The 23076-nt window shown below is 39.5% G+C and overlaps 2 protein-coding genes and 1 pseudogene across 2 annotated transcripts; all 3 read right to left on the minus strand.

Annotated features, from left to right (window-relative positions):
* Nucleotides 1-4753: 4753 nt before the first annotated feature.
* Nucleotides 4754-6574, minus strand: LOC137709609 (protein ACCELERATED CELL DEATH 6-like; annotated as a pseudogene).
* Nucleotides 6575-11308: 4734 nt separating this feature from the next.
* Nucleotides 11309-14186, minus strand: LOC137728827 (ankyrin repeat-containing protein At5g02620-like). Its single transcript, XM_068467603.1, has 3 exons — nt 13469-14186; nt 12317-12840; nt 11309-12161 (listed from the first exon to the last, which is right to left on the minus strand). The coding sequence occupies exons 1-3, from the start codon at nt 14184-14186 to the stop codon at nt 11409-11411; spliced, it is 1995 nt and encodes a 664-aa protein (XP_068323704.1). The 3' UTR covers nt 11309-11408.
* Nucleotides 14187-19893: 5707 nt separating this feature from the next.
* LOC137709732 (ankyrin repeat-containing protein At5g02620-like) lies at nt 19894-22438 on the minus strand. Its single transcript, XM_068448750.1, has 3 exons — nt 21772-22438; nt 20810-21351; nt 19894-20604 (listed from the first exon to the last, which is right to left on the minus strand). Exons 1-3 carry the CDS (start codon nt 22436-22438, stop codon nt 19954-19956), a joined length of 1860 nt encoding a protein of 619 aa, XP_068304851.1. The 3' UTR covers nt 19894-19953.
* Between the last annotated feature and the right edge of the window lie 638 nt (nt 22439-23076).

A 23076-nucleotide genomic window follows, 5' to 3' on the forward strand; every position in this document is an offset into this window, starting at 1 on the left:
CCACTTACTCCCTCATCATCAAATTCCATTTTTTCTCATTCATTCTAAAAAAAACTTCTAGATTTGTCATATGGGTTTTTTGTTTTTTGGATTTTTCACAAGCTGAATTTCATATGGGTTTCGGCAGATCGGTATTTTTTGTCTTCTGGGTTTTGGCTAGCATCATGGAGTTTGTCTACGATGTCGCAGCGGATGAAGGCGATGGTCGAGTGAAGAGCGAGATTGGGAGTCGAAGAAGCCGAGGATCTGAGTAGAGGAGAAGCGATGCCTTTCGACAACAAGCTCGACGATAAAGCTAGGGGCGACACAAATCTTCAAAGATCTTTGGTAGAGATGAAGCTGGGAGGAGCAAAAAGGGATGATAGAGATGAAGGGAGGGTACGTGTTTGTTCGATAAAGTTCCACACGTTCTTGTATATTGCCATTTTAGTATGCCCGTAAATTTCCTTTTTCTTTTGATGTTTAGATGCGATTGCAGTGCATCTGTTTGTGGGTATTATTTTTTTTTCTGGGATTTTTGTGCTTGCTGTGTTTGCATGGCTCTTGGGTTCATCTAACTGATAGGTGGAAAATTTGAGATGAAATGCTTCTGAGTAGGTAGTTTTTCAGGTTGAAAATTTGTACTTTTTGTGATGTTCATGACTTTTTTGGATTTCAGAGATGAGATTTTGTGGTGATTTATGTTTATGTCGTTCTGTTCGAATCAATAATTTGGATTTAAGGGTAGGATTGCTAGAAACTTTCATTAAAGGTTACTGTTCATCCGTGTTTTGAGGTTTGCGCAGAAGCTGAAAAGCCAGTTTTTCAAAGCTGCCTTTTGCTGCTTCTGTTTTTTGGCTTTTTTTCACCCAAAACTGTGAAAAAAAGCCAAAGCTGGAAGTTTACCAAACACCAAAAACTCTCCCAGCTTTTTTTCATCCCAACTTTTTTTTAAATCACCTCAACCCCAAACCATTCCTAAAACTATCAATACCAGTTACCACCACACAGCCGTGTAGAAGCATATGCAGCAGCCATATAAGAGAGGAAGAAGTAGACGAGTCTCCTCCCATGTGGTGCGAGAAAAGTCTACCCCGAACAAATCATGTAAAACAAATAAGGTCAGGATCTTTCCGAGAGGAAGCCAACCTCTGACTTCGTCGTATTTATGCGCTAGAGAGTATTGAGAGGTGTAATGTTATTTATATTATGTTTTTGTACCATATTTTTGTACCATCTTAGGTGATATCTGATGTGGACATCTACATCATTTGAATTAATCAGATTTTTAAATTTAGTTTATTATTTAATAAATTAATAATTAAGAAAAAATAGTTAATTAAATGATAATTGTGGTATACGAGAAGTTTTTCTCCTTCATTTCCTTGGGTTTTGCAATTTTTTCAAATGATGTAACTGTCCACGTCAGATGTCACCTAAGGTGGTATAGAAATATGGTACAAAACATGGTATAAATATCATTACTCGTATTGAGAGAGAAATATAAGAGTGTCTGGCCCAGTGGCGGAGCCAGCATGGGGTCATTGGTTGTTCATGACCCCAACAACTTTAAAACCTGATATATATTTGCATGTGTATTTTATTTGACCTTGTAAACAGCTATGACAAACTAAATTACAACCGCATTCTCCTACTTGTTCCTCTATTTTTTTCTATCTTGTCTTCCTTTTCTCTCTTATTGTGTCTGACTCTGTTTGCGCATGAAATGCTCGAATGAAATGCGTCAGTTGACAAGCCCTTGTAGTCTTCAACATTACTCTACAGTTTCTTGTAGTCACCCTTGACAAGCCTCTACGTATCATAGTAATTGTTGACATATGTTGGCATAAGCCTTAAGCAGATGTTGGCAAGAATTGACGTATTTTTACATGGTGCTCAATGAAATAGTACACTGCAGTTTTTTTTTTTTGTTGAAATCATGACTCCATTATTTGAAAATCTTGGCTACAACACTGGTTGGGGGCCTTTATATCAAAACCTTGAATGGAACTTAGAACCAATAAAGCTTATGTCTTTACGTTTTTACTAGGTGCTCAACGAAATGGTCCAGTGCAGTTTTATTTGTCAAAATCATGACTCCATTATTTAAAAATCCTAGTTACGCCACTGGTATGGCCTAGAACCTTTTCAATAGGTGGAAATACGGGCCCAGTACACTAAACATCATAATATAATTGGTTGATTTTTTTTATTTTTTTTTAAGTTTTCAATCAATTGTATTGTTGCACTTGGTGTATTGGGCTGTGATTCTGATACGCTGAAAATCTCTCTTTTCCAACACTGGGGGAATGAATTTGATGCTTGGCATAGGCGTCAGCAATGAATTGATACAACAATAGCGTGAAAATACATCAAATTAAACAGTTTTAAACCGTTCGATGGTCCTCCTGGTTCCTGCTTACAACGGTCTCCTTCAATGTTCTAGATTTCCTTCTCAAATAAAAAAAACCCCAAGTTATTCACTTTTCTGATGAGCATTGAAAAACCATCAAGGCCATAAATAAAAAATGAGCAATGCATACACAATAATGAACAAGTGGTCTGCGTACCAAAACTGCGACAGTGTTCTACCGTCACAACTAAGCTAGGATCTAACTTACTCTGCAGGAGTTTATGTTGTCATTAAACGGAACGATTGAGTTGATTGAACGGTTCTTGCGAAGTCACATGATTGCATTCCTTCAAACATGGAAGGATCGGAGCCATGTTGAATTTAAGGGTTTCTGCAGCACCCTTGGCAGTGGGTATGCTGTACATTACCTGAAAAGCCGTTGTCTGGCTGTACTGGATGAATTTTCAAGCTAAAAGCGCATGACTTATGATCAACCAAAGCAAAACTATCCATACACGCTACCAATAGATCGAAATAAAATTTTGATTTTGGACATGGAATCCTCAAACGAATAAAAAACTGTGAAGTAAAGGACTATGTCTAATTTCAAAGTGATTAGTTGAAAATGAACTTTTCAATAAGCTCGATTTGGAGAGAGTCTCAAACTGATGGAGCTGTAAGTCAGTGAAAAACATCAGAAATATGCAACAAAATTTTCTTGAACTCTATTTAATTTAGAAGCGAATCAATTTCCATGATTGTATTTACCTCAATGTAGCCTCAGTTTTTAGCATCAAGCAGTTTCCGATGGCGAAATTCAAAACAAAATTACAATCCACAAGAAATTTGAATCCGTTATTTTGGTGGAGGGCTCAGGGAGGACTGAGGAGTGGTGATTTTAGAGCGCGTCCAACTCCTACCACTAGCCACCAACTGCTCGAAGGCGGACGTCGCCCTTGAAACCGCAGTTGGAGGTGAGTCTAAGGCAGCATTGTTTTGATGCTTGCAAGTTGCAGCTACCCATTGTTTTAGCTTTACAGTAGCAGGTGATAGTTTGGATTCTTAGCAGTTGTATGATCTTCGTTTTGTTTGAATCCAGGAAGTCGAAATTTAAGCAAGCTGCGAAACTTCGGAGGATTGCAGCTGCTAAGGAGAAAGAACTTGCAAATTGTACTAGTTTGCAATTCCATCCTTTCAATTATGTTTTTATTCTGATCTCATATACAATTACATGCCTGCATTCTTGAGGCACATGTATATATCTATATATCGTCACAGAGGGTAACTATATGCAATATGCTTGAGATCAAAGTTGTGTTTGTATAGTAACATGTACACTTTACAGCTACGATGTTTTTAAGCGAAGGGTTGAATGGCTAATAAAGTTTATGCAGTTGTTCAATGCCATAGTATTTCCATGTATTTACAATAACCATTTTGTTTTCGACCATTAGTTTAATTTCTTTTCAATTATAAGAATCTTGTTTAGTTGTATGAGTTGGTTGTACGTACTGGTACTTAGGTAAGCCTGAGTCCTGACCCACAAGACGAAAGATTCTAACAGTATTACCTGCCTGCCAGATCAAGAGTTACATGGCAAGGAGATAAAACTTTCATATGACTTGTACCTGAGAATTTTGTTCGTCTTAAAGGTAGTTCTCGGTGTTTCTGAACAAGGGTTCTTAATGATATATTTGGTAGTCCATTTATGTCTTAACATTTATTGTGCTGGTTTGCCGGTTTTGGAGGGTTCCTGTTGCCTCCGTATCGCAACAACTTGTGCAACCCTTTGGTAATGCATTCTTGTTCCGAATATATATACTTGCTGAGTCCCCTCTTCTTTCTGTTTGTCTATATTTAAATTGAGTATTGAGACAGTAAAATCTATAAATTGATAGAAGTTCTGATTAGAATATCTTGTTGCTGTGCAGGGAATGTTATACCATGGAGGGCTGGAGGATTTGTAAACGAAAATGTTACGGTAAATAAAGTTGGGACTACTTTTGATTGTTAAGCACCTAAATGATCTAAACAATACCGGGTACAACGTTACTTTCGCTTGTACACTGCTGATGTTTGCATATTACTTATATTGAGTCAGAAAGAAAATGGATGGTCTTTGATTAGTAAGCGATATAAATCTAACCTCTTATAAATCTGATTCTTTGAATTTATTTATTATTTGATTTTATTTAACATAGGGAAAATCCAGCAAATTACTGTGATGCCTTTTGTGTTTTGTAATCAAATGCCTATGCGATCTTCGGACTACCATGCCCGTGGTGGAATTATAGTGGATCCTAGAGAAAATCAAGAAATATGATACTTGAAGCACAAGACTTCAAGGCGAACAAAACTCCCAACAAACGGGAAGAAAGGTGCTGCAAATATTATTTATTCTCTAGTACAATTTACCTGAGCACTCTTAATTACTTGAGCCCCACGCCATTTTCTTACAAGCTTTTCTATAATTATTAATTCTTTTTACTGACTCTTATTCTGCTTCTTGATGAAACCTATTATTGAGCCAATTATAACATTACACGAGTATCTTGTCAGCACCTTAAAGTCGCCAACCATGTCGTCCAGGAAGTGTGGAGCATCAAGTATTTTTCTTTCAATAGAAAGAAGAGAATTTGCAACGACGGAGAAGAAAATGCAGCCAAGCACACAACCTGCAATGGCAATCCCTGAAGAATGAACACCCAGTGCTGCATACGTGCCGGTAATGAATGCAAAAACCATTGCAACCAAAGCCCAAATTGTCGTAGACACTGCCAATTGAAACGTCCCCTTGTAATTCCTCTTTGTGTGAATTGAGGAGTAAAGGAGCACTAGGACAGAACAACTTGACATGGCCATGGCTAGTGTATCAGTTAGAACAAATGCTTTGAACGCTGTGTTTCTTGACAGAAGGGGGTAACCCTGGTCCGGTCCTTTTTCGCTTTGGTATCCGCCGGACATGGTAAAACCTGCGGCAAAGGTTACAGTTGCTATCAATGTAGCCACTACCAGATGAGTATCTTTTGCTTTCTGTAAACTTTCTTCCATGTCCTTGCTTCTTTGAGATTCCTCCACCTTATTGCCACTACTATCTTTTGGATTTTCAATTCCATGACTTGGTCTAACACCCGTCACTTGAAGTACTTTTACATACAATTCCTGCAAAGCCAGAGAAGGACTATAATATTATTATTATCTTGGCAAACAAATTCAAGCAATTTAATGATCACAAGGTGATACGTACCCGCGCTAATAATGTGCTTATATCATCATCGTGAGTTAGAAGTATGTCAAAAGCGTTTAAGTTTTGCTTGTTGAATGCCATCCAATCAACTTTATGAGCAGCTAGTAATTCTATGCTTTTGGGAGAATGAGTAGCTAGGTGATGGATGGGTGTGTTCCCATCAACATCCATGCCATTGAACAGGATGTTTCTAAGCCATGCATCCGCAAAAACATATTCTACTATTTGGTTTTGTTTGTTCCGTATGGCGTAGTAAAGAGCATTCTGAAATTTCTTGTCGACCAGTTCGCAACAATCAGGGCATTGAGAAATAAGCTCTTTCATTACATCTCGATTGCCTTCGGACGCTGCAAAGTGAAGAGCTGTCGCGCCATCTTTGTCAGCATGTAAGCAGTAGATCTATCAATTTCAAGCAGTTGTTTAACAATTGAAACGGAACCACAACGTGCCGCAAGGTGTAGCGGGTACATCCTAGTTCGTCTGCTGCTTTGCTCAGAGTCCTATCGGCTCTTAGTAGTTCCTCCGTTATTACTTATGCATAACCATAAAACAAAAACGAATATAGATAAAATTATAAACATGTATATGTACGTTGGATGTGCCCTTCAATTCATTTTTTTTTTCAATTAATTTACCTACATATTATTGCACCTAAAGAGCAAGGAAACAAATTTAGTTTTGTATGCACATATACCTTTATCCTTGCGAATCACTGCAGCGTGCAACGCCGTTCTACCATTTTTCCATCGAGGCCTGGACGACCGGAGTGGGAGGAGAGACACTAAGATCGGTCGTTCCCGTAGTCTGTTGGAGATAACGTGAATCTCCCGTTCTCCCTTCTTCACCAATTTCTTAATGCGTTTTGGGGGTCGAGGAGCTTCACCTGCCGTCTCGGTTTCCTGGCGAGGCCATTTGCTCAGCAAGGCTTGCGCGGCGGCTTTGGCCTTCTCGGAAGAAGGGACCGACTTCTTCTTAGCCGTGGCCGCGACAATCATATCTGTCTTTTTTCAGCGCTTGACCACCTAAGAAAACCGAAGCAAGTCAACAAAGTTGAGTTAAGTATTTGAAGAATGAAGGTAGAGTTGTAGACAGACAAATACCTTGAGCCGTTTCTTTAGGTGTAGAGGCGGAAGTCTTCTTCGGGCGGTCGCTGAATATTTTCTTCATAACATTTTCGACTGGCGCGTCACAAAAGTCTTGAGTATATGTGGCCCACCAGTTAACGAAGGTGGCAGTATTGAGAGTCTCAAGGACGTTCGACTGGAGGCGGAATTTCTTGCACCTTTCTTGAAATTCTTGTTCAGCCTTCCTGCATTCTTTTTCCGAAGAACTAGAAAGGCGTCCTTAGCTCAAGCAAGAACGGGAGGTTAGTAGAGGCAGTGAGCAGCCCTGAAGGTAACCAAGTTGCCGCGTGGTGAAGTGGGGTTGGTAGATTTCCTAGCTTGCACGCTTGGCATCACAGCCTAAAGGGAGGTCGCGAGTTAGAATAAACGACCCCCAGCTCTTTCGGAGGTCAGCGTCTTCGACTTCATCCCATGCCGAGGATGGGAGCTTGATAGAAGGGGGTTATCTTGATAACGGCAGATCAAAAACTCATCATCAGAAAGGTTTTCTAAGCTGAAAAAGTATTTAAAGACTTCTTCAGCCGAATGAGAAAGAGCTGGTCTAGAGCCTAATTGAAGACCCAATGCTTCAGTGGGTATGAAGTTGGGGATTTCTGGCATGAGAGTGGTGAAATAGACTTGCAGCCAGAGTTGAAGAACCCAAAGTGGGCCGATCTGGTGTGGGTCAAGCTTGTTGATCGTCGCCTCGGCCAGATAACGAGTAAGTTGGGTAAGGACAGCCGAGCTGTGAGCCAGGACATAACCACTAGCTAATGCTTAAGCGACCGGCATGTTCTCGACCAAACATTTATTTGATTTGGTACAACAAATTCATTTGTTGTACCAATAGAAGAGGAAGGCTTCGTGTTCCCCCTTCCTGAGGTTTTCTTCACCTCAGCCAGTGAAATGTTGAATAAAGGTGTTGTAGTTGAAGAAGTTCTTGTGCAATTTCTGAACTTCTTCTTTTATGGGCTCTTGATTTTTCTTCCTCAATGACTTGACTGCACGTTCATCGAAGAGCATCTTGAGGTGGAGGTTGGATGGACATCCAGAGAAGGAGACGTCAATCGGGAGGCCCGAATGGGAGGTCCCGAGAATAGCTGAGATATCCAGAATGGTGGGACTAATGGGGGCAGAATGGTGAGACTAATGGGGCCGAGCGGAAAGACCATAGTATTGGTGGCCGAGCACCAAAAGCTTAGAGCTGCCATAAGAAACTCTTTGTCTATGATGATCTTGATGGTCGAGAGCCTGATGGCGTCATAAATACCGAGAACCCTCCATTCTTTATTGAAGAACTTCTTCATCATTTCGACCCATGCTACCCAGGCCGCGGTGGTTGAAGGCCAAGCTCCTTAGAGTTTAGTTGATTCCTACTTCGACCAATCAAAACCTTGAAGCAAAGGTTCTAGGCAGTGATCTTTGATGAGGTTGGTAATGGATGCTTGGACGTTGTCTTCAAAGAGTGGTCCCAAGATCTGATGGGAAACGCTTAAGTCACCTTCAAATTGCAGGTTTTTGATGGCGCTCCAGTCAATAAAGTCCCGGCACTTGGCACATTCGTCGGAGAGCTTGGAAATCAAAGTGTTGGAAGCCATTGTGGAGAATTTGGAAGGATTTCTGGGATAAGAATTTTTGGGTTTTCTGGAATTTTGCAGACGAGATGGCGAGAGGATTTTCAAGGTTTTTGGAAGCGTAAAATACAAATGGAAGAGATTCAGGTATTTATAGGCATTTCGAGAAGAAGGTTAAACGTTTGATTTTCAGAAAGCATTTGATTTTTAAATTTTAGGGCGAGATCGACCGGGAAATCACTAATCATTATGGATATCTAGGGAATCTAGGGGATAAGATCGACGTTTTCGTGGTTTGAGGACACACGATTGCGTGTTGCGGCAGATTTAATGCATTAATACGGAAGAGACGTTTCGGTTGGCACATGTTGTCGAGTGTCATGATTAAGGGCTGCTAGGTTAGCCAGAGGATTGACACGCGGCAAGACGTGCAGGGGAATTCAGGTCATGCGATCGTGCTTCATAAATGCGCTTGATGGATAGGATGTTTGAGACTTTTCATTATCTTGTAGTTATCTTGTAGGGTTTAATTTCACTTCTTCAAGGTCGAAAGTTGGCTAGGGAATTCTAGGCCGAAGACTTCAGAAGCGAGAGGGCAATGTTTGGGCCCAAAATAATATTATTGGGCTGAACGTAGGTTTGTGTTCGGCCCAAAGCTTTTTTAAATGTACTATGGGCTATCTGGTGGTCTTAAGCCGCTCAGTTAGGGTGGTCGAGTCCTATTGCAAGACGAAGTGATTTGGATAAGAGCGGATGGGTCGAAGTCCTAATACGATAAGGGGTCCTAATACAATGAGGATTCTTGGCCGGAAATGAATACGGCCTAAAAAGAGGGAGAGTTTAAAGTCCTAATAGGAGTAGCATTGGTCAAGATAAGGTTGGATCAGAATAAGAAGTCCTAGTCCGACTATGGTTTCAACTCGATCTTAAGGAGGATTTGTTGCTATAAATAAATAGCAAAGTGCATCATTCAAGGCCTCTCCAATTTAACACACAACCGCCCTGCCCAAACCTCTTAAACATCTTGAGATTTATTATTTTCTTTTTCCGCTGACACATCTTCAGTTTGGATAAACAACACTGTGAAGGCAACCGACGAACATCTTCAGTTTGGATAAACAGCACTGTCGTCGTAAAATCAGCCGACCAAGGAGCACCTTTAGTTTGGATAAATAGCACTGAGTCGAGGCCGACTGGTTACCTATCCAAATCTCGATCGAGAAGGGTTTCCGAATCTTTATTGGTAGAGGTTATCTTATTAGCCTTCTCGGCGAAGTAAGGTGTTAGGAGTTACGACATTCGGCATATTGAACGCCGAGTGATTTTATGATTGGATACTCACAAGTGAGTTTCAGAGTTTGGCATTCTGACGGTCGAACCACATTTACCATTAAGACATACATCTCCTTTGAGTACTTGTGTCCATATAGGCTGGTGTCGATTCGACGTACTTATACTCTTACGAATATAATCACTGTGACCAAATCCGGCGCCGACGATTCGTGAACTTCGCAGAACTAGCAGCCTTGTCTTCAGGCTCGAGAACCTGAAGGTCGAGACTTGTTTCTTCCTCGGCCACAATCGCAAGATCAAGAAGTCAGCAGCGCGCTCAACGCAACATCAACAAATTTTACTCCTTGACCGAGCTCGGCCGACGAGTTGGCATGCCCCGCATCAACCGAAGGATGTAGTTAGCTCATTAGTTACTCGGCATGCGCGCCACGTAAGTTTTGTAATTTTTAGGGTCAACAAACCCAAATTTGAAAATGACTGCCAAGTAGAAAAGTAATTGACCTATTATTACAAAATATTTACAACTTGTGCCACAATATTCAAATCAAATCAATAAACATTATTACTCACCTCAATTATAATGAACAAATAATTATCGCATATACTATTACCCCTAACATATATATATATATCCACACACACACACATATACACACGTTCAAAAGTATATAGTACTACTATAAGTTATATATATATATACTATACGTTGAAATATATATATTCACATTACTAACATATATGTTAAAAAATATTATATGTAATTAATTTACCCTATATGTAAATTTATGATTAGCAAATAATATATATTTTGTAGGTAAATTAATAATGAATCAAATAAGTTAACTATTTAAGCTCATGAACCACAATTCATACAAGTATCAAAACTACAATTTGATAAACACAAGAACCAAACTAATCACATGTAAAAAGCAGTCGAAAAGAAGTTATGGAAGACCTCAAAATAATGCATCTTTCCCAACAAAGATCGAAGATGATGAAGCCACCAATCTTCTATAGCAAACCTTCTCCTCTCCGACAAAGCTTTCAATGCTTAAATCAACCGTAGGTCTTTGATTCACTATAGAGCGTATGTTTTGCAAGCACAAAGGTCTACTATATATACACGTTTAATTCACTCGTTTCTCCTATTATATTCCAAGTGGAATGTTGTCAAGAAATCATTATCTAACAGTGAGCGCATAAACTAGGATGGAAACTGTGCTTCAATCCTACATCGTCCAGAATAATTCAAAAACCTCTTTCTTATAAGACTTTTCCATACAAATTTGAATCCAAATAGTCAGCTATAACATACATTCTCATACTCATATTCTAACATTCTCCTACTTAAATATGAGCTATGTTATCTGCACAACTTTCATATACTGCAGATAAAATCCAAAATTGAATGCTTCCACTCGTCTAGGCCAAACTCAACATTCAAAAGATTGAGTATCAGTTAATAGAAATTCTATTAACTGTCATTCTAACACAATGAATGACTTATCAGAATCCATTTAGGAAACGAAATTCTTGTCGAATGCTAATTGACACGATAGGACCGCACTGCAGTTTCAATCCTATTTCCTTAGCAATTCATGTAATCCTCCTACCATGCATAAGTCTTTCTATGCCATTTTGAATCATAATAAATGTGAAATCAACTTACTATCATGCTCATATTCGTACAAACTTTTCTATCATTATTAATCTTTATTCATGACTCTATTCAACAGCTGAAATTTGGTTTAATTCTCCATCAAGAAACCCACTAATGAACTAACTGTTGAATAAAGAAAAAAGTCTCTCCTCGGCAGCCTTACAAAACAAATCCCAATTTTTATTAAATAGTTGCACTTTTAATTGCATTGAGGTCTTTTGCAGAAAAGCCCCACGCTTATTAATTGCACAACTGGAGACAGAATTGATGCTATTAGTGATGAAGCTACCATCTCCGACACTTTAACGCTAATAGCAAATAACGAGCAAAGTATCAGCACCCAAAAGTCGCGAACCATGTCGTCCAGGAAATGTGGCGCCTTTAGTAATTTTCTTTCAGCAGAAAGAAGAGAATTTGCAAAGACAAAGAAGAAAATGCAGCCAAGCACACAAGCTGCAACGGCAAGTCCTGGAGAATGACCACCCAAGACCGCATATATGCCGGTAATGAATGAAACAACCATTGCAACCAAAGCCCACATTGTCAAAGACACTGCCAAGTGAAACGTCCCAAATATCTGGTTCTTGAAATTTTCCTTTGTGTGAATTGAGGAATAAAGGAGCACTAGGACAGAACAACTAGACATGGCCATGGCTATTGTATCAGTTATAACAAATGCTTTGAACGCTGCGTTTCTTGACAGAAAGACGGAACCCTGGTTCGGTCCTTTTTCACTTTGGTATCCACCGGGCATGGTAAAACCTGCTGCGAAGGTTACAGTTGCTATCAATGTAGCCACTACCAGATGAGTTTCCTTTGCTTTCTGTAAACCTTTTCCAATGTCCTTGCTTATTTGATTTTCCTCCACCTTATTGTCGTTATTGCCTTTTGGGTTTTTAATTCTAAGACTTGGTTTAATACCCCTCCGTTGCATTGGTTTTTTCAAATCTTTCTGCAAAGTCAAACGAGTATAATATTATTATCTTCGCAAACAAATCAAAGGATACCCTCATTGTTCATAATTGTACGAATAAGTGACACTAGTCTAAGAAAAATATTACCCACAGTTGACACAGACAAGCAATTTAATCAGAAGGTGATACGTACCTGCAGTAATGATATCTTGTCCTCGTTAGCTAGAATGATGTCTAAAACGTTTAAATTTTCCTTGTTGAAAGCCATTATATCAACTTTAGCATCATACACACACTCAGTAAACAGCATGCTGTAGGGAGAATGAGCAAGGGGTGTGTTCCCGTCAATATCCGTGGCATTTAACAGGATGTTGCTAAGCCATGCATCTGCTAAAACGTATCCTACTATTTGGTATCCACCGTTCCTTGTGGCATAGTGAAGAGCATTCTGAAATTTGTTGTCGACCAGTTCGCAACAATCAGGGCAATAAGAAATAAGCACTCTCATTACATCTAGATTGCCTTCGGAAGCCGCAAAGTGAAGAGCTGTAGCGCCATCCTTGTCAGCAATGTAAGCAATAGATCTATCATTTGCAAGCAGTTGCTTAACAATTGAAAGGGGACCAAAACGTGCAGCAAGGTGTAGCGGAGTACATCCTTGTTCGTCTGCTGCTTTGCTCAAAGTCCTATCGGCTCTTATTAGTTCCTCCATCATTCCTTACGCATAAACATAAAACAAAAACAAATATAGATAAAATTAAAAACACGTATATGTATGTAGGATGTGCCCTTCAATTCATTTTTTTTTTCAGTTCCTTGTTGCTCGCCCTTGTACGTTCGTGTCCCCTTAACCCCCTTAGGATGTGCCCTTCAATTCAATTTTTTTTTTCAATTAATTTACCTACATATTAATGCACCTAACGAGCAAGAAAATACAAGTAAATTAATTTTCAAACACAAACATATGTCAAGAGCAAGAACATGTAAAAAGAGTAGCAACATGTAGCATTGTCTATAAAAAATTAATTATAAAATTTGAAATTTTGATAAAAGAAAAGTGGAAAAAACTAGACTATCATCCCACGGGGTGAGATTATACATACCAATCAATTAGAAAATTTAAACACCATTAATGAAAACTACCAGATTTGTGATAAATTCCACCAAATTTGTTTTAAAATAATGAGGGGCATTTTTAGGACGAAAAGTTTATAGAATATGAGTTTCAAGGGAAAAACTTGATCAACTTGATACCGGAACCAAAGTTTTCCTTAAAAATATGTGGTGGGTTTATGTCATGGAAATAGGAGGAAAAGGAAACAAATAGTTTTGTTTGCACATGTACCTTCATCCTTGCGAATCACCGCAGCGTGCAACGCCGTTCTACCGTTTGGGCCAATGTACGTTGGAACATTGCAATTGCTGAGCATTTTAGAAACCAAAGGAAGATATCCCCTCTCAACAGCTAAATAAAGGGGAGTTTCGCCTAGATCATTAGCAGCGTAGGAAAACTCGGGGTCTTCTTTGGTCAATATCTCCACCACCGAAGGTTGACAAAAACGCACTGCTTCGTGCAACGCTGTATTCTTGTTGTTGTTGGTTTTCCTAATGAGCATCTGCTTCTGCAAGGAGGCTTCTTCTTCTGTTAAGACTCGACCTTGCTCAAGGTCGCCAGGGTGACGAACTTTTGCAGCCTGGTCGATAAGAACTCCAACTATACCTGCTAGCCCGCGTCTCGCCGCAATGTGTAAGGCAGTCTCACCACTCTTATTGTGTAGCAATAGTAGTGCGGGACACATTTGAAGGATATCCTCCACAATCCCGGTTGACTCCACTTCTTCTTGTGCAGATGTTGGGCTGGACGCTATATAAATATGAAGGACAGTGTTATTTGTTGCAGTCAGTTTTAGGTCAAGATGTTCTGCATGATCCCGGAGGGCCTCAAGGTTGCCTTGTTTTGCAGCATGAAATACATCAAGTTCCATGCCACCTATCAAAACTGTTGCTAAGTGATCAGTACTACTAGCACTCTCGGTCTGATCAGTTGAATGGGAGGGATCCATTTTTTGATATTTCGTTCGTAGACAAGGGGAGCTTTTGGCCTAATACAAGTATAATCAGAAATGAACTTGCTGATCTTTGAGCGGATGATGGGAATTTAAATGAAAAGGAACAAAGGATGAGATTTGAAAGGCTGAAGAGTGAGAAAATTTTCATTCTGGAACGCAGGTGGTACATCATATGATCTTATGTAAGTGGTGGGAAATTTTATTTTTTTAGTTATTAAATTTTTAACACACATATCCCACTATTTATACAGTAACACGTAATGTAATATCTCGTGGGCAATCACACTAAAAAATCTCTCTAAGAGTAAAGAGTAAACAAGGAATCAAATATGAGATAATTAATAAAGCAGGAATCCAATGCAATGCCACACGGATTTGGATCCTCTCCTGAACTAAAGGAGAGGATCCTCCTGATCCATCATCATGGACCGTTGGATTTTTATCCAAAGGTTATAATTATTATAACTTTAAAGGAATTTTCCTGTTTGTAGCCGTTGGATAAAAATCCAACGGTTCACGATGATGGGTCAGGAAGATCATCTTCATTAGCTCAGGAGAGGATCCAAATTCATGCCACACTTCTGCAAAGGGTCAAAGACTGCAATGGTTGGAGTGACTTTACAGCTTAATCGTTGTCCATCGTTATCGGTGCATACCGTTTCAAAAAAATCTTTATTGGTGGATGTCAGTTTTCAAATTAAATGGTACCCATGCTTTATTTTTTATTAAGCTATCATCTAGATTTTAAATGATATGATACAAGTAATTGAACATTTGAATAATTAAACTTCTTCCTAATTATATATGTAATGACATTGTGCTGAAAAATTTCTCCTTTGACGGACCCTACAAACAGTGCCTAGCAAGCACTTCCTTCCACGGCAAAGCTCCACCCTCACTCCCACTGCATGCCATGGCTGCTGCCCCTCCCTACCTGTGTAAACGGCCCTATATTTTCTGCTTATTTGCTCATTTGAGTGGTAGCAATTTATTTGGTTAAGGGTGGGCACGCGCCAGGCTGGGCACAAAGTTAGAGGGACCGGACCGGACCGTTTGTAAATGAAACGGGGCGAGTCTTGGTTTTTTCGTATCTTCTTTAAACACCCGATTCTTGCCAGACAGTAGAGCCAATTTGCAGAATTTTAAGCATGTGCCCTGTACCATAATCGATTCGGCTATGGATGTTTTTGTGTATTCTGTTTTAAGCTTTGACAATGTTGATCAAGGACAAGGTGTGCTTTGCCTGGCTTTTCCTTCCAAGCTTCTTCTCCGGTGGGTATTTGGAATCTTGGCTTTCCATCCAAGATTCTTCTCCGGTGGGTATTTGGAATCTTGGCTTTTCCAGTGGGTATTTGGAACCTTGGCTTTCCATCCAAGCTTGTACAGAATTTTATGCCTTTGTGCTCTGGACCAATCTTCTTCTTTAATTCTAGACCGTAGAGCCAATATGCAGAATTGAAGAAGAAGATTGATGTCGTACCCTGTACTATAATCGATTCGGCTCCGGTTCCTGAAGCTATCAGTGAAATACGGGACAATCTCGACCGTAGATGGGTGGAGATGCTCAGTGAGGAAATGCAGCACGATGGTATTGACTAGGGGTGGGCAAACGGGTCTTGGACCAGTGGGTACAAGTGGGTCGAGGCTGGTACGGGGCGGGTCTAATTTGTATAAATCTAAAACGGGGCGGGGTGGGTCCAAATTGCTAAGAAAACGGGCCCTCGGCCCGGACCGTATCTATCGTCCAATATGTGGAGATTTAATCTCCACCTTTGATTAAATCCCACAATCCACTTGGCGCGGTGTTCGTCGATGCAAGTTCTGGGCTGAACGGAAAAGATGCAGCGGAAGGGAGCAACAAGTGTGGAATACAGGCTTCAAACAGGCACTATGTGATGACGATCTGGGAGGAGGTTCATCAGGACCCTGCAGCAAGCAACAGCAAAGATTCAAGACAGGCGCGAGATGGTGGTTGGTCAAGGTCTCAGTCGAATCTGGACACACACGGGTTAGGCAGTGGCAGTCTTGAGGTGCAAAGGTGCTGCGGAGTAAAGGCGGCGGTTCAGTGTGGGAAATCGCGCTCAAGTTGACCTTGTCAGTGATGGGGATTCGCTAATATTGATCTCGCTCTCGCCGTAGGAGAACGTGGTAGTCCAACATCTCTTGGAACAATCAGAATTCGAGAAAGCTAAAGAAGAAGAGGAAAAGAAAAAAAAAAAAAAAAAAAAAAAAAAAAAAAAAAGGGAAATGGGCCGGGTTATGTCCAATTCCTGTATTAGAATTTCTTGTACCCGACCCGATCCGCTCTGTTTCTTTTAATCCCAGGTTCTATCTGGTCCTTTCAAAATCGAGCCCGGCCCAGCCCTAGTATTGACAATGTCGGATTGGTGGCAACGGTCGAAGATTTTTGGACCCGCGTTCTGCCCGGGCCATTTTGTGTTTAGAATTTTTAGACTCATCCCGAACCGCATGCTTGGACCTATCCCGACCCGCGGGTCCAAGGTCCGTTTGCCGGCCCCTATATTGGGTTTTGTCCATTTTAGTTTATGAGAAAGAGTTTTGGACTTTAAATCAGATGACCATGAAATCTTCAAATTTTTGTCCAATCTCATCATCCTCATCAACAAAGAAAATGTCCCAACAAATTCCACGTATCAGGTGCAAAGGTGGGAAGACCATGGACATCGTGGTTCTTTTTCATTGGGTAATACAAATCAGTTGTTTCTATGCCTCTACTAAACCCAAAAATTTTTGTACATCTCAAGCACTTTCAAGAAGAGACTTTACCAGAAAATACTATTTGCGCGACTAATTTATTTTCCAACGAACATGTTTATGGGGTCAAATTAGTTTATTTAACAAAAATATATGTTGGCCAGGCAAAGTTGGTCAACATTTAGAATTTTGCCGAAGGTTTTGTGCAACAAAAATATTTTGAAGGCCACGATATAATTAGTCGGGCAAAGGTCAACAATGACCTGTCAAAAAATACCACAACCAAACCTTTTGCTTGACGTCTTGCTTATATTTGCCCGACGAAATGGTTCATCGGGCAAAACCCTATTCATTAAAAAGGTTTATGCCTTCTTCTTTATCATTCCTCTTTCTTTCTTCTTCCTTCCCCCGTGCGGCGTACTCCCCTCTGCAAAAAAAATCTCTCTCTCTCTCTCTCATTCTTTTTCTCTCACACTCATACCCATATCTCCCTCATCTCTCACACTCCCAATTCATTTAAGGTTAGTTTTTTTTCTTTGTTAAATATTCTTTTTGTTTAATTGTGTGACTAATCAATTTTGTTTGTTGTAGGTTTGTGATTGGATTGGAGAAAATTGTAGCAATGATCCTTCAACTTTAACCCAATTGGAGCAATGGTCCCTCAACTAAAAATTCATGACTATTGGTCCCTCAACTTATCAGACGTGAAACTATGGCTCTTTTCATCAACTCAGTCAGAATTTCGTCAAAATCAGTCATGTTGGAAGGACAATTGCTACAATTAGGTTAAAGTTGAGGGACCATTGCTACAATTTTTCTCATTTTATTTTTTATATTTGCCCATTGATTTAGCCTCACTTGTATGGCACATGACTCATTTTGATGAGAGTTCTAACAGAGTTGATGAAAATGACCATAGATGCACATTTTGAAGAGTTAAGGGACCAATGGTCATGAATTTTAGTTGAGCAACCATTACTCCAATTAGGTTAAAGTTGAGGGACCATTGCTACAATTTTCTCTCAAAGGAAATGTATGTGTTTTGTCTCTTAATTTATTTTCTTAGTAAGTTTTAATTTATTTAATTGTGATACATATGTATGTTGAAATTTTGGCTTTTGTGAAATTTTGAGTTTGTGTGTTATTGAAATATATGTATGTGTAATAATCTCAAACTTAGAAATAACTAAAAAATCCCCCAAATTTAAGATCTGACATCATTATTCTCCAAAATGGTCATAGGACTAAGCGATATATCTTAGGTTTATTTTTAGCTACGCCTCCTAGAATTCGATTTTAATCTCACTTTGCTCCTTGTAATATTCTCTGATTGTTGAATGTTGACTCATAATGGAGATTTGGAGGCAAATTTACTGTACATGTGGTTTCTTATGTGGTTTGATTCGGTTGCGCTAGGCTAATCAATTCTTTTTCTTTTCTTTTTTTCATCTTTTCAATTTATTTTAAACTTAATATTCTCTGATTGTTGAATGTTGACGCATAATGGAGATTTGGAAACAAATTTACTGTACATGTGGCATAGTCTTATTAGGTGTTATGTCCCACATATATTTTAGAAGGCGACTATAAGTTTCAAGGAGAAGAGAGTCCACAAGTCAAAGTGGTGACTTTTGAGTTATAGAGGGCAAAGTGAGATCAAAATAGAGTTTCAGAGGGTGTAGCTAAAAAAAAAAACCTATATCTTATAAGAGCTCGTACTCAAGATTATTTTAGAAATGGAATTAGAGTTAATTATTTCTTGACCATTAGGACATGAACAACCAAATTACCATTATAAGTATTTTGACCCATGTATTTTTTTTACACCTTAAATACTTGACGCTAATCTATTAAATGTTACCTATGACGTTAATTGTAGGAATATTAGGAATTGAGTTAAAATGAAAGATGCATTGAAATAGCTTATTTAGTCATACAAATGCATGTGCATGATTCATGAAAGATTTCAATTGGTTGTTCATTTCAAAGTTTCTTTGAAATATTAGCCATTTGTATTTGCAAACTTATGTCGAAATATTGAGATAAAGGCACTGCACAACTCTTAATTCCAGAAAAAAATTATAGCTAAAAATTAGAAAAGTATCCAAGTTTAAGCTCGAGTCATCAATTACTATTCACAAGCTGATTTTTGTGGCTGGAGAATGTCCATCTGTTCCACCCTCTTCCTAGCAAGCCTAGGTGATTAGCTTGGAAGACTTTTGTGTACAAAATTTATTAAGGTATATGGAGAAACAATCTGCAATAAATGATAAAGGAGTTTTAACGAAAAACTCCTGTTATTGTTCACTTTAACGAAAAATCATATTTTTATTCTAAAAAAGTCAATCATAATACTATTCACTTACAACACATTTTTATCATTTTCGTTAAAACTCAAAGTTCCGACAGGGACATGTGGGGTGCTGACGAGGTGTTTGATGATAAAATGGCGTAGTGAAGAAGTGCGTCTAGGACGGCGGGCGGGAGGGGGAGTACAGAGGTGGGGGTGAGGGAGGAGGTGGGGAGGGTTTGGTGACTGGTGGTGCTGATGAGAGTGAGGGTGAATGCGAGGGTGAAGAAGGTGAAGAAGAAGAGGAAAGCTGCTTTTGCTTGGTGTTCATTTCAACACAGAGAGAAAGAGAGAGAGGGAGAGAGAGAGCTGCTTTTGCTTTGTCTTTTTTTAATTATCTTGGTATTATTTTATGAATAAAAAAAAAAAAAATATTTTATTACCTATTGCCAGGGCTATTGAATTGCAACGGTGAAGATGCAAAAGACAATTACTGTTCATTAAGAACAGTTACTGTTTACTGGGTGAATAGCATAGTGTATTAGCTTTCCCGGTGGAACTGCTCTAATGTGGTTAATGGTTTGAAGATGGTGAGCTAATTAAGAGAGGTGACGGGTTTAGTTCGGTTGGCGCGGTTGTGTTGTCAAGTCAGACGTACGTACAAGTTAACTTAATTTGGATTTGTACATACAAGGCATATATTAGATTAGAAATCAAATCAAGTAAAAACAAGGCAAGTAGAGAATTTTGATTCAACTAAGCTGCGGTGGCAACTGGAAAAAAATGCCGCCGAAAAGCTTTGGTAGATGGACGACCAAGCATGAAAAGAGCTGCGGAAAAGTACCAGAAGCCAAGCACACAAGCAGCGATGGCGAGTCCTGGAGAATGACCTGATACTGCATATGTGCCGGTAATGAATGCAGTCACCGTGAAAATCAAGGCGGTCATGGTAGAAGATAACGCCCAAACAATAGCGTCCGGCCTAGACAAATAAAAGTGCATCAAGACAGAACAAGTGGACATAAACAAGGCCAGAGCATCCATTACAACAAAAGCTTGGTAAGCTGTATGTCTCGTTAGAACTGCACAATCTTGGCTTGGTGGTCCTCTTTCACTTTGGTAACAACCACCGGCCATGACGAAACCTGCTGCGAAGGTTGCAGTTGCAATCAGTGTAGCCATTACTAGATGGGCTTCTTCGACTTGCTTCAATATTACATCTGTGTCTTTGCCACATTCGAATAGATTGAATGTTGAACTTCTGCTACCACCTTCGTTTTCATCGAATTGCTCCATTTCAATTTTTCTAAAAGGATAGACTTTTTGGCATACACTGTCTTCACCGCATACAATTCGATGACAACCTGGTCTAGCCCCATTCCTTCCCAGAATGCCTCCATTGGCACTCTGCAACACAAAGAAGAAAGATGCCTAATTTTCAGTTTGACCACATACATAAGGAAAATCCTTGCGGACAAATAAGATCTCGACATGTTTGCAAAAACGTTTCTCTATGTAGTTTTAATGAGATAGTTGGATATATGTGCCGAATTGTGACCAATAGTTAAGGATAAGCGACTCTTACATGTAATTGCAAGTGCAACAACCATACCTTGAGTGTTGGTGGCAGAGTTTCATCAGCCAGAACAATGTCTAAAGCATTTAGGTCTGCCTTGTTGAATGCCATCTTATCAACTCTACCATCACCTACAAAACGATCAGACGCGCATAGCAGAGAAAGAGTGAGTAGATGGAGCGGTATGTTCCCATTAGCATCCTTTCCATTTAACAAGGTGTTGCTAACCCATGGATCCTTCAGAACAAAATCCTGAACAATTGGACTTTGACACCACTTAACGGCGTAGTGAAGAACATTCCGGCCTTTGTAGTCGACCAGTTCGCAGCAATCGGGGCAATGCAAAACAAGCTCTCTCATTACACCTTCATGTCCTTCAAAGGCTGCAATGTGGAGGGGTGTCTGCTTGTACTCTTTGTCACCAATGTACGCAGCCGATCTATCGGATTCTAGCAGTTGTTTCGCAATGGAAGGGTGACCGAAGAGTGCAGCGAAGTGAAGAGGTGTCCATCCTTGGCCATCTACCGCTTTGGTGAGAGCCAGTTTTGCAGTGTACTTTAGTAATTCTCTCGTCATTTCTAAAGCAAAAAAGAATACAAATAACAAATTAAGATAAATAAAACAGAGGTCTTTTTACATATAACATTACAGTTTAGAGAAAACTGCTTAGGTACTTGAACCGAGAAAACTTATACTGATTTTGCAATGAGAGAACGGGCGTCAGCGCCGACATAATTTCATAGTTAAGAATCAATTAGAGCACAACATGTGAATAAAGTTTTTTCTCGAATTGAGCATGACATGTTAATAAAGCTTTTTTTCGTCCGAATAAAGTTCTTTTCTCGGATTTCGTTCGAATATATATAACTAATAACTAACTAATTGTAATTAGTATCTCACATTGAGTAAAAATGGATCCTAATCGATCTCAAGCTTGAGAAATGAAAAATTAAGCCAAAGGTAAATGAAAATAATATGTGAATTAATTATATACGTACCTTCATCGTTGCAGATCACAGCAGCGTGCAAAGCCGTTCTACCGTTGCGGCCTCCATAAGCTAAACATTTACAAGTCCCAAGCATTTCGAAAACCAAATCACGATATCCCCTCTCAGCAGCCAAGTAGAGCGGCGTATCGCCATCTACGTTAGCAGTGTACAAAACATCAGGATCTTCTCTAGTCAACACCTCCACCACACCACGGTGGTTAAACCGCACTGCCTCGTGCAACGCCGTGTCCTTCACTTTGTTGGTTGCCCCCATCAGCTTCCCCACGGGGCCGCAATCTCTTTTCGCAGCCTGCTTAAGAAGAACTTGAACCACACGAGTACAGCCGTGCCTCGCCGCAACGTGCAATGCGGTGTCACCGCCGTCGTTGGGCTGGAACAGTAACGGCGGACACATTTCAACAATCTTCTCGACGACATTAGCTGACTTCGTTACTAGTAGCAGTGCTTCTTCGGAGTCAGTTTCAGTCAACGTTGAGCATGCTATGTAAACATGGAGGATTGTGTTCTTGGTTGGAGTCAACATTCGGTCAAGGTGGTCTCTGTGCTTCCGAAGGACGTCGACATCGCCGGCTTTTGCCGCATTGTACACGTCAAGATCCATAAAACTTGAACCAGCTGCTTCTTCCTGGATGGTGATCTGATTTGAAACATCCATTGCTATGATCTGATAGCTAAAGCTTCGCTCTTATAAGTTACCTACTACCACAGGGACTAAGATAGGTTGTCCTATATTTCAAATTATTATTCATATTTTGTTGACTCAATTATTATGTTGCAATTTTAGGGGATTTTTTTTTTTTTGGTTAAAAAAATTTAGTGGAAGTTGCTTGGCCCCAAAGGGCCAGGCATTGATGAAGTGAGAGAACTTGGTCTCTTTTTTTATACAATAGCACGTGAGATCTGATTTTTACTTTCCTTTTGCTTTTTATTCTAGGGTTTGCAGGGTACGCTTTTGCAGCTTAATTAGTTAAAAATGGTTATCTTTACACTATATTGAGATCTTGTGATTCTCATTCTCTAATATTGATAGTAGATTTGGAATACTTATATCTAATAGAAAATGTAATATAGAATCGAGTGCAATAATATTTTAGGATTCATATAGTTGATCATACTTAGTACGAAAAACTTTATTTTTGTTGTCTCTAATATTGATAGTATCTAAAAAAAATAAAAATCTTGGGTCTAGGTAAACATTCTAAAAGGACTAGCGAGATCGATTAATTAACATTGTTTTATTGCATAAGATGCATTAACAAATCGTAAGCAAGCTGGCCCTTTTTAATTTGTAGA

The sequence above is a fragment of the Pyrus communis genome, chromosome 1 (genome assembly GCF_963583255.1).
Source record: "Pyrus communis chromosome 1, drPyrComm1.1, whole genome shotgun sequence".
NCBI classification, from domain to species: domain Eukaryota; kingdom Viridiplantae; phylum Streptophyta; class Magnoliopsida; order Rosales; family Rosaceae; genus Pyrus; species Pyrus communis.